The sequence below is a fragment of the Pogona vitticeps genome, chromosome 4 (assembly GCF_051106095.1).
Source record: "Pogona vitticeps strain Pit_001003342236 chromosome 4, PviZW2.1, whole genome shotgun sequence".
Classification (NCBI taxonomy): Eukaryota; Metazoa; Chordata; class Lepidosauria; order Squamata; family Agamidae; genus Pogona; species Pogona vitticeps.
Genome location: NC_135786.1, coordinates 114,100,214 through 114,116,388, shown reverse-complemented (window position 1 = coordinate 114,116,388; position 16,175 = coordinate 114,100,214). Strand labels below are relative to the sequence as shown.

Below are 16,175 nucleotides of genomic sequence, written 5' to 3'. Positions count from 1 at the left end.
AGGCCATTTTAGTCCCCTAGAGCAGGGGTCTCCAAACGTTGGAGCCTGAGAGCCACATTGTATATTTTCAACATTTTTGAGGGCTGAAGGAACGTGCACACACTTCTTTAGCCTTAATAATAAGATAACTTTGCAGGTGTCTGAATTGCAATGAAACATTTTCAAATTTTAATCAAAATAATTAACATGCAGTGATACTGCAAGTTTTCCATTTGTTTCTGTCATAACACATACAGTTTACATTTAATACTCTGTTGAATAACAATTTAAAGAAAAACATACCTCACAATTTCCAGTGCTTTGGCTATATCAAACACTGTATTATCTTGCCCCTCCACAGGGTAGACTTCCAAAAGAGGTACACAATAATCCATCTTTTCCAGAATGTCATCCACTAACTGTCTTGGAATATTTGCAATATTAGAAGAGAAGGGTTCAGCTACAGATACAGAAAAACTGAAGTTTGCAGATGGACTTGGTGGGTGCTTACAAGTAACCTAAAATAATAATAATAAAAAAAACTATTCCAATATTTAGAAAAAGATGATGTACTGGATTGTTAGTGTTTTGCCTATTTCTTTCTACTTACAAAATATAAAAACCCAATTTACAGGCACAAATCTCTATTCAAGTTACACTGGCTAAAGGCTGTAAGTTATGACACAAGCTACAATGATGCTGAAGCAATTTCCCTTCCTGTCCATTCTACCAAAATGCTAACTTTTCAATATTCTATATAATTTAATGGATAAAGATGGGGAAATGTTGCAGATAGCTGCTTTGCAGAGAGAGAAAAAAGAGCACAGATATGCAAGTTTCCATTTTATAATAAGAAGTTTTAGTAATAAGACAAGCAGAACAAGAATTTCTGACAGTATCAATGCCTGTCTCTTTCTCCATGCTTATTATCACCTGTTCCAACTTAGTACAAGGCAAGGCAAACAGTACTTCATTGTCAGGGTGTGTAACTCAGGATTAGGTACACAGTAAACTAAAAGCCTGAAGTCTGAATGGCCAACATTTATTCCATCTTTTTTTCTCTTTCCATGACTCACTGGGAAAAGCATAACTCAAACAATCTGCAACATGAGGAACAGATCAAGCCTTGATGATGTAAATAAGAAATCAATTCAACCCTATAATCTAAGTAACTTTCCTAAGTAAAAATATGGACAGAGTGGGGGATAAATGAACAATGGGTATTTGCACAATAAAATAAAGCAGAACAAGTCCTAGAAAAGCAGCAGTGGTTCGCTTCAAGTCTATGCTTAATGTGCTAGAACAGTGGTCCCCAATCTTGGGCCTCCAGATGTTCTTGGACTTCAACTCCCAGAAATCCTGGCCAGCAGAGGTGGTGGTGAAGGCTTCTGGGAGTTGTGGTCCAAGAACATCTGGAGGCCCAAGGTTGGGGACCACTGTGCTAGAAGACCTAGACTCTTCATGGAGATTAGCAAAGCATCTTGTCAAAGTATGAACAATTCAAAGTTCTGCCAAGCATTATGCTGTTTGACTGGGGTGACCTTTCATTAACATCAGCCACATCCCTGTTCAAAAGGCAGACCTTCAATTCATAAGTTGCAGGATAATAAGGATAATAAGGATAATAAGGATCCATACTGAGATGATATATTTATTATACCAATGGTATGCAAGTTTCCAGCGCTATCTTTATTAGATAGTCCAAGAATACCTGGGTCACCCCAGGTTGGGAGCCACTGCTGCAGACAATGGCCAAAATCCTCTTCACATAGTTCCATGGTGCAAACTCAGTGATGTCATCATTGAACCACCAGTAATATTTAATTTATATTGATTGAAGGCTTTCCTTGCCCTGGGGAAGCCACTGGGAGCCTTAGGATGGGCTGAAGCCTTCAACAATTTTTTAAAAAGCACTGTGGGATTGCCACCGATGGTCCCAATCCTGCTGGGGGTAATTCAGCAGCAGTTTTTAAAATACTATTAAAGGGTCAGACCAGATAGGGGAATTTGGAGTGGTCTACTTCGTACTTAAAAGACTCTTATCTTCAGTGTGATCTATTTTATCTCTTGCTTGAGCACTCCTGTTCACACTGGAAATGCTTATTCTCCAGTGAGACGGATCCATACAAAGTCTTCAGACTGACATTTTACTCAGATGTTTATAAGGAGGCAATGGGACTGGCATGGGGTGAAAACGTTGGATCGAGAGATCCAAATACTGATCTTTCTCCTCAGCCAGAGTTGTGCTGCCTTTTGGGGACAGAGTCCATGGAATTGACATAGCCCCCTTCCCCACCTTTTCTCATAGCTGTCATTCTGCAGGCTTCAGTGACTTTCCTTCGTTGTTGTTGTTGTTAAATAAAGTAAGTACCATATTAAAGCAATGCATCAGCTTAGCATGGTATCAGAATTATGCTGTGTCAGTTAGGGAAACATTAAAAAAGGAGGGGGTTTCTCCATTAGAAAGTGTGACTAATTGTGCCAAAAGAAGAAGAAGCCCCTAGCCCTGTACCAGAAAGGAGTGGGACAGGTCTTACAGGGGCAGATGGGTCGATCCAAGTAGAAGCACATGTGGACAACACAATTTGGTTTGAACCCCACTCACAATCCAGAGATCCAACTACCAATCTATATATCTGCTTGGATAAGCCCTAAGGCCCCTGCCCCCCATTCGAAGGCTCCCAAATTCTTTGCCAGGTCAAAAGGGAACCCTAGGGAGCCTCAGAACCTGAAAAAGTGAAACCCTTTAATTAGTTTAAATTATTGATGAGTTTGTGCTATGGATCTATGCGAACAGGATTTTACCTAATTATGCTGGTCTCATCAGGGTATGCAATGGTACAGTGGGGTCTCTACTTAAGAACGTCCCTACTTAAGAACAATTCTACTTAAGAACAGCTCCGTTTGCTAAATTTTGCTTCTACTTGAGAACAGAAATCCTAGATAAGAACAGAAAAAAAAAACCTTTCCTGCTCTTTTTTTAACCTTAGGTCATCTTAGGTTAAAAAAAATTCTCCCCCTAGTGGTAGAGTACGTATTAACCAGCTTTGCATTAGTTCCTATGGGAACTAATGCTTCAATGTACGAACACACCTCTACATAACAAAAAAACAGCCAGAACGGATTAATTGGTTTTCAGTCCATTGCTTCAAAATTAGCTTCGTCAGAAGTGCTTTTAACACTGTTCCCTGACCTAAGAAAAAAAGAAAAAATATCCCCCTCTAGTGGCAGAAGGCGGAATAGCAGCTTCCCATTAGTTTCTATGGACGGAAAAGAGCAGTACGGATTAAATGGTTTTCAATGCATTCCTATGGGAAATGCAGATTGTACATAAGAACTTTTCCACTTGAGAACCACCTTCCAATACGGATTAAGTTCTTAAGTAGAGACCCCACTGTATTGGATTTCAGCTGGTTAGCCAATCAACTTGCTGAGAACCAGAATGTTAGAAAGTTTTAGTCCTCTGTTTTAGATAATCAACAAGAGTTTACATTAGGAAAGGAAGAAATAGGGAAAGAGACTTTCTTGACAGACTGTTTCATATATGTACAGTGGTGCCCCGCATAGCGACGTTAATCCGTTCCAGGATTAACGTTGCTATCCGGAAACATCGCTAAACGGAAAGAAAAACCCCATAGGAATGCATTAAACTCCGTTTAATGCGTTCCTATGGGGGGTAAACTCACCGCTAAGCGGGAATCCTCCATAGCGATGCCATTTTCGCCGCCTCGGTAAGCAAGGAATCGGCGTGAAAACGCTGCGGGCAGCCATTTTGGAACTGCCGATCAGCTGTGCGAACATGGGGCCTTGGGGAGGACCGCAGGGGAGGACTCCCTCGCAGTCCTCCCAAAGCCCCCGTCGGCATTTTTGCCCAGCTGGCCGGCAGGCGCTTCGGAAGCACCTGCCGGTCAGCTGGGGGAAAATGGGGCCTATGGGGAACATCGCAATGCGATCGCTTTTGCGATCGCAAAATCCGCATCGCTATGCGGATTCGTCCTTAAACAGGGCGCTCATTATGCGAGGCACCACTGTACTTGGAAGGTCCTTGAAACACAGATACCTGGACTGAGTGCATCAGGGATGCTGTAATACTCACTATCTACAACAAAAGGTCATGTTTTGCTATATTTGAGCATGCTAAATGTGGCCTTAAGCTGGGCATGTTTCATTAGTGCTATCCCCATGTATACTAATTACCTCATGGTTTAGGAATTTAATATAATTATTCCCAAGAAGGGATCAAATTCAGAAAGCAAGATTATTGGTTATACAGCGGAGCCTTTTCTGTATCTGTCATGCTGTTGTGAAAATGCTTAAGAGAGAGTGGCAAAGCCCTGCCCAGCAGAGATGAAAGTTAGAGGGTACTGTTACATACAGCACTGATGTTACCTGTCTGTCATGGGTTTGGAGGGAAAGTTCCATCCTATGGGGAGTGGAAGGCGGGACATCAGGAGGAGGGGCTGTACTGTATATATATGTGGAGCCTGTGTGGAGAAGTTAGGAGAAGCTGGAAGAAGAAGCTGGAGTGGGAGTCTGTGTGTCAGACAGGGTACAACTGTGTGTCAGTCAGTACCTACCTGATAGGTTCAGGTTTCTTTATAGGTAGCCAGAACTGATAGGTTCAGGGTCTGTGCTTTATTGTAGAGTGTTCTGTGTGAACCAAACTGTTGTATGTATGATTGAGACTAAGCCACGTTACTGTATCTTATTTACTTGATCTTTTTATTTTCCCTGTTTGTTATTTAAATAAACCTTGTTCTTTTGTTTGTTAAAAATCCATCCCTGGTCTGTGTGACTTCTTATAGGGAATGGTTGGTGGCAGCTTAGTTAAAGTGTGGCATATCCCAGTAGGTCTGGGGTTGTCACATTGATTGGTGTCCAGCGTGTGGGATACGACTGGTCCAGTTGTCCAGTGGTCCAGCAAAGCCTTGGCAAGTGTGCCCAGAGCAAGGGGGGTCTAGTCAGGGACAATCTGAGAGCGCGTAGGTAATCTTCTAGGCTTACCTCACGGGGAGGTAGGCTAGTGGAAGAACGTGTAACCTCAGATTGGTGGGACTAGATTAGGGAGCTCTGAGGCAACCTGTTTTGGCGGGAAAAGGCTGAGGCAAAGCTGTGTGAAGTAACAGTGATCTAGCCTGTCTGCTGAGAGGCCTAGCAGAGGGGGGTGGACTCTGGCTGGCAACAGTTGCAAGTTAGTGCTGAAGGAACAGCAGCAATCTATAGAAGGCTGTTTCTGAGGCAAAAGGAAAAAAAAAAGTGGTCGCTTTATTTTGAGGCTTGACTTTTGAAAGCAGCCTGTTCTGGGGGGGGATTATGCCCTTGACTCGAAGCCAAATGGCAGAAATGGGTGAAGTGAAAGACCCACAGGTGGACCAAGGTTCTGAGGAGGAATTTGGCTCAGTGCAGGATGAGAGCACGGGAGAACAGAACCCAGAACTCAGAAAAATGCTCCTAGCCCAACAGCATGAACTGAGGGTGAGGGAGATGGAGCAAAGGGAAAGGGAGATGGAGCAAAGGGAAAGAGAGAAACACAGATAATTTGAATTAGAGAGAGAGAAAATTGCTCTGGAAAAGGAAAGGATGGCGTTTGAGTTAAGAAAATTGGAAATGATGAACCAGAACAATAATAACAATAGGGATTCTGAGGTGGGCCAATTGTCTAAAACTGACCTGAAGAAATTCCCTGTATACCACAAGGGAGATTGCCCTGAGGTGTTCTTTTCCCTAGTGGAAAGAGCGTTTGTGGACTTCTCAGTAAGGGAAACTGAGAAGATGACCATTATGCGATCTTTAATCAGTGGCAGCCTGGCAGAAGTCTATGCAGAGATGCCAGAGGAACTGCTAAAAGATTTCGCAGAGTTTAAAAAACTGGTGTTTGCCAGACATGGGATAAATGCGGAACAGCTGAGGCAAAGATTCAGGTCACTCACCAAGAAACCAGAGCAGACTTTTACCCAAGTGGGGGCCCAACTGGTGAGGTTGCTAGAGAAATGGCTATCTCAGGAGGGAACAGAGACCTACCAGCAGCTCAAAGACCTGATAGCGCTGGAACAGTTTTATTCAGTCCTGCATGGGGAACTGAAGTTCCAGGTGAGGGAAAGGAAACCGAAATCTGTGGCAGAAGCGGCAGAGATCGCAGATTTTATTTCCCAAATAAGAAAGCCCTTAGGTGAGGGGAAATCTATGAGCAAACCTAAAGAAACCTACAGCAAGTACTCTCAGGGACCAGGAAGAAACCAGCAAGGGGGAGGGACCCATGGTGAAGGGAAGCCCTCAGACATGAAACCAAGACCTCAGATTTTGGAGGGAAAGCCAAAACCAGATGAGAAAGACTCCAAATACAGCAGAAAATGTTATTTCTGTCAAGGAAAGGGCCATCTAATCTCAGAGTGTGAGAAATTAAAGCAGCTAAAAGGAAATGTGCCTCATGATTTGAGTGGAACCAAGCCAAAAGCTGTGTTCTGTGTCCAGAAAGAGCAAAGCTCCTTGCCACTGAGGGAGCCTGTTGCCATGGCTACTCAATCTGGAACAGATACATCTGCTGATCAGGCTGGGGAAAATGGTCCTCTTGTGGAGGTCAAGCGCTGCTTACTAGTGAGAACAGATTCGCAGTTGTTTGAAACCGCAGGGGTGGACGTAGGAATACTTGACCATCAGTATAGGGGGCTAAGGGATACTTGTTCCCAGGTGACCCTGTGCCATCCAGATATTATTCCTAGGGAGTATATAATCCCGAATGAGAGCCTAAAGGTGGCAGGGATTGAGGGACAGGTGATCTCGCTGCCAGTAGCTGAGGTACCTGTGAACTTTCAAGGCTGGAGGGGAGTTTGGCGGCTAGCGATTTCATCGACTCTGCCAGCAGCCGTGCTCGTGGGAAATGACCTGGCTGAACATGTGAAACGGGTGCTAGTGATTACACGCTCACAAGCTACCACGGGGACAGTTCAAGGGGGTACTGATGAGCCCGAGACGGAAGCAGGTGGGGGAAGTTCCGAAGCTGTGGTGGAAACCTTAACCACAGACAGCCGATTTGGCCAAGAGCAAAAGGCAGACGCCACTCTCCAAAAGTGTTTTGAACAGGTGACAGACGCCCAGCTAACACCTGAAACCCCAGTGAGATTTCGAGAGAAAAAGGGAATTTTATATAGAGAGACCCTGAGGAATATCTCAAAAGGGGGAGATGGGATCAGAAGTCAGCTAGTGGTACCTGAAAAGTATCGCCCCATGATCTTACAAAGGGGGCACTCTGACATGTTTGCTGCGCACTTAGGGGTGAACAAAACACAGCAGAGAATCACACAGAATTTTTACTGGCCTGAAATAGGGAAGCAGATCAAGGAGTTCTGTAAACAATGTGATGTGTGTCAGAGGCAGGGGAATAACCGTGACAGGACCAAAGCAAAGTTGTGCCCTTTGCCTGTGATTGACACTCCGTTCAAATGCATAGGGGTGGATATTGTGGGACCTTTGCCCAAGGCCACAAAGAGGGGGAACAGGTTCATTCTCACCATTGTGGACCATGCCACGAGGTACCCTGAAGCCATTCCCTTGACTAACATTGAAACTAACACAGTGGCAGATGCCTTGGTGGGGTATATGTCCAGGATGGGATTTGCCTCAGAAATAATCACAGATTTGGGCGCATCGTTTACATCGAAGCTCATGAAACGGTTATGGCAAATCTGTGGAATTAAACACAAGGAAACCACTGCCTATCACCCTGAAAGTAATGGGTTAACGGAGAAGTTCAATGGGACTCTGATGCGCATGATTAGGGCTTACTTGGCAGAGAATCCAAACAATTGGGACCAGAAGCTGCAATCCCTTTTGTTTGCTTATCGATCAGTGCCACAAGCCAGTACCGGGTTCAGTCCGTTTGAACTTTTGTTTGGGAGAAGGGTGAAAGGGCCACTCGATTTAATCAAACAAAATTGGGAGCAGATCACCCAGGATGACCCACAAGACGTTGTGACATATATAGACTCTTTAAGGAATGACCTAAAGAGAAACCTAGAGCTAGCAGCAGAGACCCTGCAAGCTCAAAAGGTCAGAAAGAAAGCTTGGGATGACCAGAAAGCCAGGGAGAGGCACTTTAACCCAGGGGAGGAAGTGCTTTGGCCTAGGCTCTGCAAAGAGAACAAACTGCAGCTGGGTAGCCCAGAAATAAAAGACTTGGGTCACATGGTAGGGGGAGGAGTGATCAAACCCCTAGAGGCCAAAATAGAAGCCGTTCGTGATTGGCCTAGACCCAACACCAAGAAAAAAGTCAAATCATTTCTTGGGTTGGTGGGCTACTACAGAAAGTTCATCCCGAGGTTTAGCGAGATAGCGACTCCGCTGACCGATCTGACGCGGAAGAAGACTGATGACCGCATCCCGTGGACCAGCGACTGTGAGGAGGCGTTCCAGAGGTTGAAGGAGGCCCTCATCAACTATCCAGTGCTGCGTGCTCCAGACTTCGACCGGGAGTTCATCATCTACACCGATGCGTCTAACAGCGGGGTAGGAGCAGTTCTTTGCCAGGAGGATGAAAATGGTGACCAGCATCCAGTGTCCTACCTGAGTAGGAAACTCCAGAAAGGTGAGAGACATTTGGCAACCGTGGAAAAGGAGTGCCTGGCCATAGTCTACGCGATCCAGAAGGCCAAACCTTACATCTGGGGAAGACATTTTGTTCTGTGCACTGACCACTCACCACTGCAGTGGTTAAAGACAATGAAAACCCACAATAGTAAACTTATGAGGTGGGCTTTAAACCTGCAAGACTATGACTTTGAAGTGAAGGTGGTCAGAGGGTCAGTGAACTGTGTTGCTGACGCCTTGTCAAGAAGACCCGAAGAATGAAGACGGCGAAGGAACATGGACTATGTATATATTTTGGTGACCAAAAAGGTTAAATGTGCTTGTTTATTAAACATGCTTGGTTTGTATGAATAAAGGTAACTTGATGTATTGTAAATGGTAAATGTTTAAATGCCTAATTGATATGTTTATCCTAGAGTAAGTATGGTATTGTATGTTATTGTATAACTGTTTTTGTATGTTTTGGATCCAGGTTGTTTTTTGGAGAAAAGCACTTTAGCTTTCCCCCTACAAAACAACTTATAAAGAGGGGAGGTGTTACATACAGCACTGATGTTACCTGTCTGTCATGGGTTTGGAGGGAAAGTTCCATCCTATGGGGAGTGGAAGGCGGGACATCAGGAGGAGGGGCTGTACTGTATATATATGTGGAGCCTGTGTGGAGAAGTTAGGAGAAGCTGGAAGAAGAAGCTGGAGTGGGAGTCTGTGTGTCAGACAGGGTACAACTGTGTGTCAGTCAGTACCTACCTGATAGGTTCAGGTTTCTTTATAGGTAGCCAGAACTGATAGGTTCAGGGTCTGTGCTTTATTGTAGAGTGTTCTGTGTGAACCAAACTGTTGTATGTATGATTGAGACTAAGCCACGTTACAATATCTTATTTACTTGATCTTTTTATTTTCCCTGTTTGTTATTTAAATAAACCTTGTTCTTTTGTTTGTTAAAAATCCATCCCTGGTCTGTGTGACTTCTTATAGGGAATGGTTGGTGGCAGCTTAGTTAAAGTGTGGCATATCCCAGTAGGTCTGGGGTTGTCACAGGTACGTTGCTTGTCAGCATTCTTTCTTGGTATTGTTTTGTTAAAAACAGGAAAACAAATTATTGTTGTCTTTTATGGAGTCATATACTAAAAGGCTTGTCAAAAACACAAGCCCCCAAATATATTAATAAAAAGACCATGACCAAAATACTTGAGAATATACACAGCGTAAATCTTTAATGGTTTTCTTGGGATGCCCTACTATGTTCAGTGGATTAGTAGGAAGTCTCTTACTCCCTTCTAGTGGGAGCTGGTGTGGTGTAGTAGGAGACAGAGTGACAGACTGGGAATTGTAAGATCTGGGTTCAAATCCCTAGTCAGCTGTGGAAATTCAGTAGGGGATGGCAATAGTAAAATAGTATCTATCTCACAAACTTTGAAAACCCTATTAAGTTTCTGTAAGTTGGGTGCAACTTGACATAACATGCATAACTGAACTAGTGGGAACTTCAGTTCCCAAATCACTGTCTCACATTCAGTAACAAAACACATGTACTTCTTAAAACAAGAAACATTTCTGATAAAAGAGTGAAATGAAATTCTCAGGACTACTAATTTTTTTCAGTGCACTTGAAAATAATTTCCATAGTTCTGAAAAGCAATGTTATTTTAAGTATAAAAAACTGGCTGGGTAGATCAGTTGTTTAGGCATCTGGCTGCAGAGCCAGATGTTGGGAGTCCAATTCTGCACTGTGCCCAGGAGAACAGCCAGCATGTATAGCCTTGGGCAAGCTGCACAATCTTAGGGTGGTAAACGACATCTGAGTATTTTCTACTTAGAAAACCCTGGAAAGGGTCACCATAAGTCAGAATTAACTGGACAGAACATGGTTATAAAACGTTAAGACATGTCATCAAATCCATTTCAATAAATCAAATATTGAGGATAAATTTTATTACCTCAACAAGCACACCGACATATGATATGGAAATTTCTTCAGAACAGACAAAAAAGAGTTCTGGATTGGTCTGCCAAACTCCAAGCCATTTTTCCTTCTTCTTCAACTTCTCCAAAAGATATTTACTAACAGCTTCATTGGCATCTTCTGCCTTTTTACATAATAGAAGGGAAACATTTACATTATCCAAGTTGCTTCTTTTGCTCAATTTCAAAAATGCCTTTGGAAATTTTCAAACCATGGTGATGACATCAGCAGCTGCAACTTGCTGTTGATTAAAGGCTTCCTTTGGCAGTTTTGAGATATGTGCAGCTTTTTCGTATTGTGTAGTAATCAGAAGCAAACTGAAATTGCCTTTAATCAGCTGTGATTTGCCACTGATGGTGGAGTCATCACCACTGAGAACATAGAGCTGTGCAATAGGATTTCAGTCAGGCTATCACCTTGCATTATTGATATGTGATACAGTATTGGTCCTTTTCACTCCATCATGAACTCTACAGTAGCAACTACTGCTGCAAGAAAGCTAAACCCTTCATTTAGCAATGATGAATTATCAGGTGCAGGCAGCTCATAACAGTACCATGGGGACACTTCTACTTTCTCACCAGGCTACTGCAAACCACCAGAAAATTTATGTTTATAATCTTGACTGCCCAAGTCATTTGAGACCATGTACTTCTAACCTGAGGCCAGGTCTACCTAGAAGTAAATAAATTCAACTTAACTGGATTTACTCTCAATTGTCAGGGTACAGAACCTCATGGCAGTGGTTAATCTGCAGTACTGCAGCCAAAACTGCTCATGACTCAGGTTCAATCCAAGGTAGCCGGGTCAAGGTGCATTCAGCCTTCTAGTCTTCTGAGATCTATAAACTGAGTACCTAGCTTGCTTGTAGGGCAATGTGTAGCCTGCATAATTAAATTACAAACTACCTAGAGAGTGCTTTAAATGCTATGGGGCAGTATATAAGGAGCACACTTTACTTTTGCTTTTACAGAGGAGTGGAGTTTCACCTCATATTTTATACACAAATTGCTCTCATTTTTGTATCATTGGGTTGACTCTAGACTTTGGCATGTTTACATTAGACCTACTGATGCAAATGCCACATACAGTATATTAGTTATGATCAACTTAATTCCCATTAGCTGAAATACTGTTGCTTACCATAGTCACACTAGTGTAAACCCATTTAATCAATGGAGATTTGGTGAGTCAACTCTTGTTTAGTGTAGTAAATTGCAACTAGAGTAGGCCCACTCGAATCAATGGGACTCATTGAGCCGACTCACCAAATTCCCACTGATTCAACAAGTCTCTTCTACTACACTAAGCAACAGGATTGCATCCACTGATTTCAATACATGACAAACTCTGCCTTCAGATTTTATGCCCTGAAGTTGCCAAAACCCTCTATCACATTCCTTACTCAGTTCTAAATTGAACGGAACCAACCTTCAGTTATTCTGTATCAACAAGAAAGTACAACCTTTGTATTTAAATATATTCTTTTTTCTAGCTTTTGTTTAAAAAGTAGCATAGTAAAAAAAAAAGCAGAGGATAGTGCCAAATGTAACATGCTTAAAAGCAGTAGGTTGGAGCTCAAAGACCCTCAACTCCTACAAACCAACCAACCAACATATAAGAAAAACAAAACATAATGAAATGGTGTGGTGCTTTAAGGCTAGCAACTTCATTTCAGTATTAGATTGTGTGAATTATGATCTACTTCTTCAGACTGTAATCTAAAATTTCACACTGAAATAAATCTGTTAATCTTACAGATGCCATAAAACTTTTAAAAATACACACAAAAATGGAGGGTGCAAATGAGACAGTTTCACTGAGTCCAGATAACACAGAGATCCTACTGTTGGGTGGATCATTGGACTGGTTAGAGAGGGCTATTTACCCATTCTGGATGGGGTTACATTCCCCCTGAAAAGCTGAATTTGCAGCTTGGGGGTGCTCTTGGGCCCAATGATTACAGGTACCAGTAGATATGTAAACACATCCCACCCTGGCATGTCTTCACTGGCTCCATTAGTTACATACATACATAGTTTCTTTGCCTGATTCAAGGTGCTGGTTATGATCTATAAAGCTCCTAACAGTTTAGGATCCCAATACTGTACTTGTCAGAAAGTCTTTACCACAAAATAGCTACCCACCCAACCCGCACCTTGCAATCCTTGATGCTAAAAATTGTGGTGCCTAAGAATGCTATCAAGAGGCTCCTTTCAGGGGCCAGGCAGCAAAGGGGCTGCCCCTCCAAGGCGGGCGCCCCCTCACGCCCAAGCTCTGCCTCGAGGCCCACCTTGCAGCCCTTCAGGAGCCTGTCGCAGTACAAGGCCACCTTCTCGCGGCCGCTCAGGGCGCCGAGGTGAGAAGGGAACGGCCGAGGCAGCGGCCTCGCCTCCGTTTCCCCTCGACTCCCTCCGGGGCTGACAGGGAGGAGGCGAGGGCTCCTCCCGTTGCTAGGGCAGAGCTCCGCTGTGTCGGGGCACCGACAGGCAGCCGGAGACTTGCAGGGCGCTGTCCCTCCGCCCTCCTCCTTTGGCGGCGGCTGTTCCGCGGGGCCGCTCGACGCCATCCCAAGGGACGGTTGACGCCCCTCTCAGCCGCGCCGCGGCCACAGAACTCCCGCGAGGCGTGGCAGGGAAACGACACCCGCCCACCAGGCGCCCTGCCCCCGCCCCGCCCTTCTACCGACAATGGCGCGCCGACAGATGCAGCCAATCGGAGAAGCCGCGTAGGAACGTTCCTGCCCGTCACAAAGTCCCGTTATTCCTTTAAGGGCGTTGTGTTCTTCCGCGACAGATACAAGCTCAAGAAATCGGGCGCCCAAAATAGTACACCATGCCTCCCCCCCCCACACGGCCATTTATTTGCCCTCCCACAGACTCCTTGAAATTGTTTACTCCTGTACTCTATGCATCGTTGCAGCTACCAGCCACTAGTTTTTTTTAGTATGGTATTTTTTGATCTTTTTAAATATTTGTACACTCACTGTTCTTAACTTTTGATATTATTTTTATCATGTAAGCCACCTTGGGGTCTTTTTAAGAAGAAAGGCAGGGTAAAAATATTATAAATAAACGTAGTGTTTTTGTTGGGCACTGCAGCAAAATTATGCACGTTATTCTGAGATAATTAATTTATACTAATTGTATGTCTATGGCAAAATCTTGAGAAATCTCCCATGGAGGGGTTACTCATCTCTAGAAAAGAGTGCCCTTGGTTTTGTGTTTTAAGTTCTCCTTTTTTCCAGATTTGCTTTTCTTTGCATTGCTAGATATTTCTTTTGCTTTGTATCTCTTCTTATGGGAGTATAAATAGGAATTCTGATACTGATTCCAGTCAGACCCAAAAAAAGGCAGTTTATGGTCTGAATGGGATGGAAGCTCACCCTAAAATTTGAGGATCAGTTGAACAACCCTCCCCAGCTATAAGCACATGCCACCTATGAGGTCATAATGGGGAAAAAGCATAAGGAGTTCATATCATGGTTCCATTCTGACTCAGTGTTTTATCTTCCACCTCAGCTAATCATTCTACTGTATTTAAAAATAGGTACCCAAGGTCAAACTGATTAATTTGGTCCAAAATGTAAATCTGGATGGGGATACCGTAATATTTTTGCATGTTTTTCTATTACCTGATAAATATTTCCAGCCCTATGAGGCTGGCAAATCTATCATACTGTCACAGTTTGGTTCCAGGATATTAATTGTGGTAGTATTTGTTGGCTTTTGGTTATAGTAAATAATATATAACCTATAACATTGCAGAATATGCATGCAGCAGCTTGAAGCATATAGATTAAAAAAAAACACTATTGGAGTAAAATTATACATTCTCTCATATGTGTTTGTGCCAGCCATTAATATTAAAATAATCACTTGTGCTTTTGGTTCAAATTGCTTATAAACATATGTTAATTGTCATACATGTTGTTCACTTATTGACAGACATACTGTATTTTTCCATCTATAAGATGCTACTTTTTCCTAAAATCATTGCCCTAAAAATTAAGGGGTGTCTTTTACACAGAAGTAAACTGAGATAGCTGAAGAAAGAACAAAATGGCACATACTTTGCCTCTGTAAACAGACTCCCTTCAGCTACCAGGCTGAGTTTCCTCCAATCATGAGCCTTATGGAACTGATGTCAGCTGATCCTGAATAAACCAATTGGAACACACCTCCTTAGAGGTGGAGCCTGTAGGCTCAAGATTCAACAGAGACAATGTCCCAGGTTCTGAGCTCAGAGGCTGAATCCTCAAAGATAAGTTTTCTTAATTTTGGGGTTAGAAAATTGGGGGGGGGGTGTCTTATAAATGGGGACTTGTTATAAATGGAAAAATATGGTATTTTTTCTGGTAAATAACTACAGTCAACCCTTGACTTACAAACTTAATCTGTTCCGGAAGGAAGTTTGTAAGTCGAAAAGTTTGTAAGTCAAATCAGCATTTCCCATAGGAATGCATTGAAAACCAATTAATCCGTTCTGGCTGTTTTTGGTTCTTAGGTCAGACCCCCCCCCCATAGTATGGCACAGAATCCAGCACCCATTCCTTCAGCACAAAAATGCCTTTCTTCCTGAACAAACAGCACATGCACTCAAAGAATATTTTAACCATAGGCACAGACATTTTAAAACACTGCAAGACCCCCACACACCTAGCCCTACCCCCCACCAAGCTGCAAAAAACCCTGTACAGTACATACAGTAAAGTAAAAACATACAGTGTACTCACCCAGAACAGGCAGTCGCTCTGCTTAAAAAAGAATGTCAAAAAGCAAAAACCCAAAAATAGCCAAAAATAAAAATACTGTACAGTCCAGGCAGTACCAGGCAGTCTGAAGACTGTCTCCCAATCCATTTTGTAAATGCTGGGAAGAGTGAGGAAGCAGACAGGCACCCTCTTTACTGGCCAACAGTTAACTGAAAGTTCAAATTTTGCACTTTCGCCGCCTCCCACGCTTTTTTTTCCAGTTTGTAACTCAAGTCTAATTTCGTAAGTCAAGTCAATATTTTCCTATGAGAGTGGTTCGTAAGTCAAAATGTTCGTAACTCGGGCCGTTTGTAAGTCAAGGGTTGACCCAAACTGGCTCTATAAAATCTGTTACATTATTGTTAGTACAGTGGTGCCTCGACTTACGAATGTCCTGACTTACGACCATTTCGAGTTGTGACCAGCTCTGACCACAAAATTTTGCTTTGACTTGTGGCCAAACAAAGGCAGGGGGAAAAGGTGGGGAATTCAAATTTGCTAACTGTTGGTAGGCGAAGAGGCTGCTTCTTTGTAGCTCTTTCACCCCAACGATTAGAGGTAGTGCGATCGGACTGCCTGGTAAGGTAAGGTGCTGCTTTCTGCTTTGTAAAAACTGTTCTGGATGGGTTTTGCAGTGTGGTTTTGGGCTGGGGGTTATGTTTCTGTGCTGTGATGGGTCTTGGGGGGGTTGTGTATTTTTGGGGATTCACCCCCATTTCTGATGGATCTGCCCCCCATTTCCGATGGGTCTTGGGGAGGTTTGTTTGCTTTTTGGGTTCCCCCCATTTCCAATGGGTCTTGGGGGGGTTGTTTGCCTTTTGGGTTCCCCCCCCATTTCCGATGGGTCTTGCGGGGTTTGGTTGCTTTCTGCTTTCCTTTTTTTTTTTCATTTCCGAT

At 43.4% G+C, this 16,175-nt stretch overlaps 1 protein-coding gene across 2 annotated transcripts in view; it reads right to left on the bottom strand.

Annotated features, from left to right (window-relative positions):
- Positions 1–15,170, bottom strand: part of SHCBP1L (SHC binding and spindle associated 1 like) — a 47,379-nt gene extending 32,209 nt beyond the window's left edge. Inside the window, exons 1-3 of one of the 2 annotated variants that reach the window (XM_078392349.1) lie at positions 13,215–15,170; positions 10,500–10,649; positions 283–497 (exon numbers count right to left, since the gene is read on the bottom strand). In XM_078392349.1, coding sequence (XP_078248475.1) covers positions 283–497; positions 10,500–10,649; positions 13,215–13,385 — 536 coding nt within the window. In that variant the 5' untranslated portion in view covers positions 13,386–15,170. Of the gene's footprint in view, positions 1–282; positions 498–10,499; positions 10,650–12,818; positions 13,176–13,214 lie in introns of those variants that run through there. The other variant, XM_020789759.3, reaches the window with a different exon arrangement.
- Between the last annotated feature and the right edge of the window lie 1,005 nt (positions 15,171–16,175).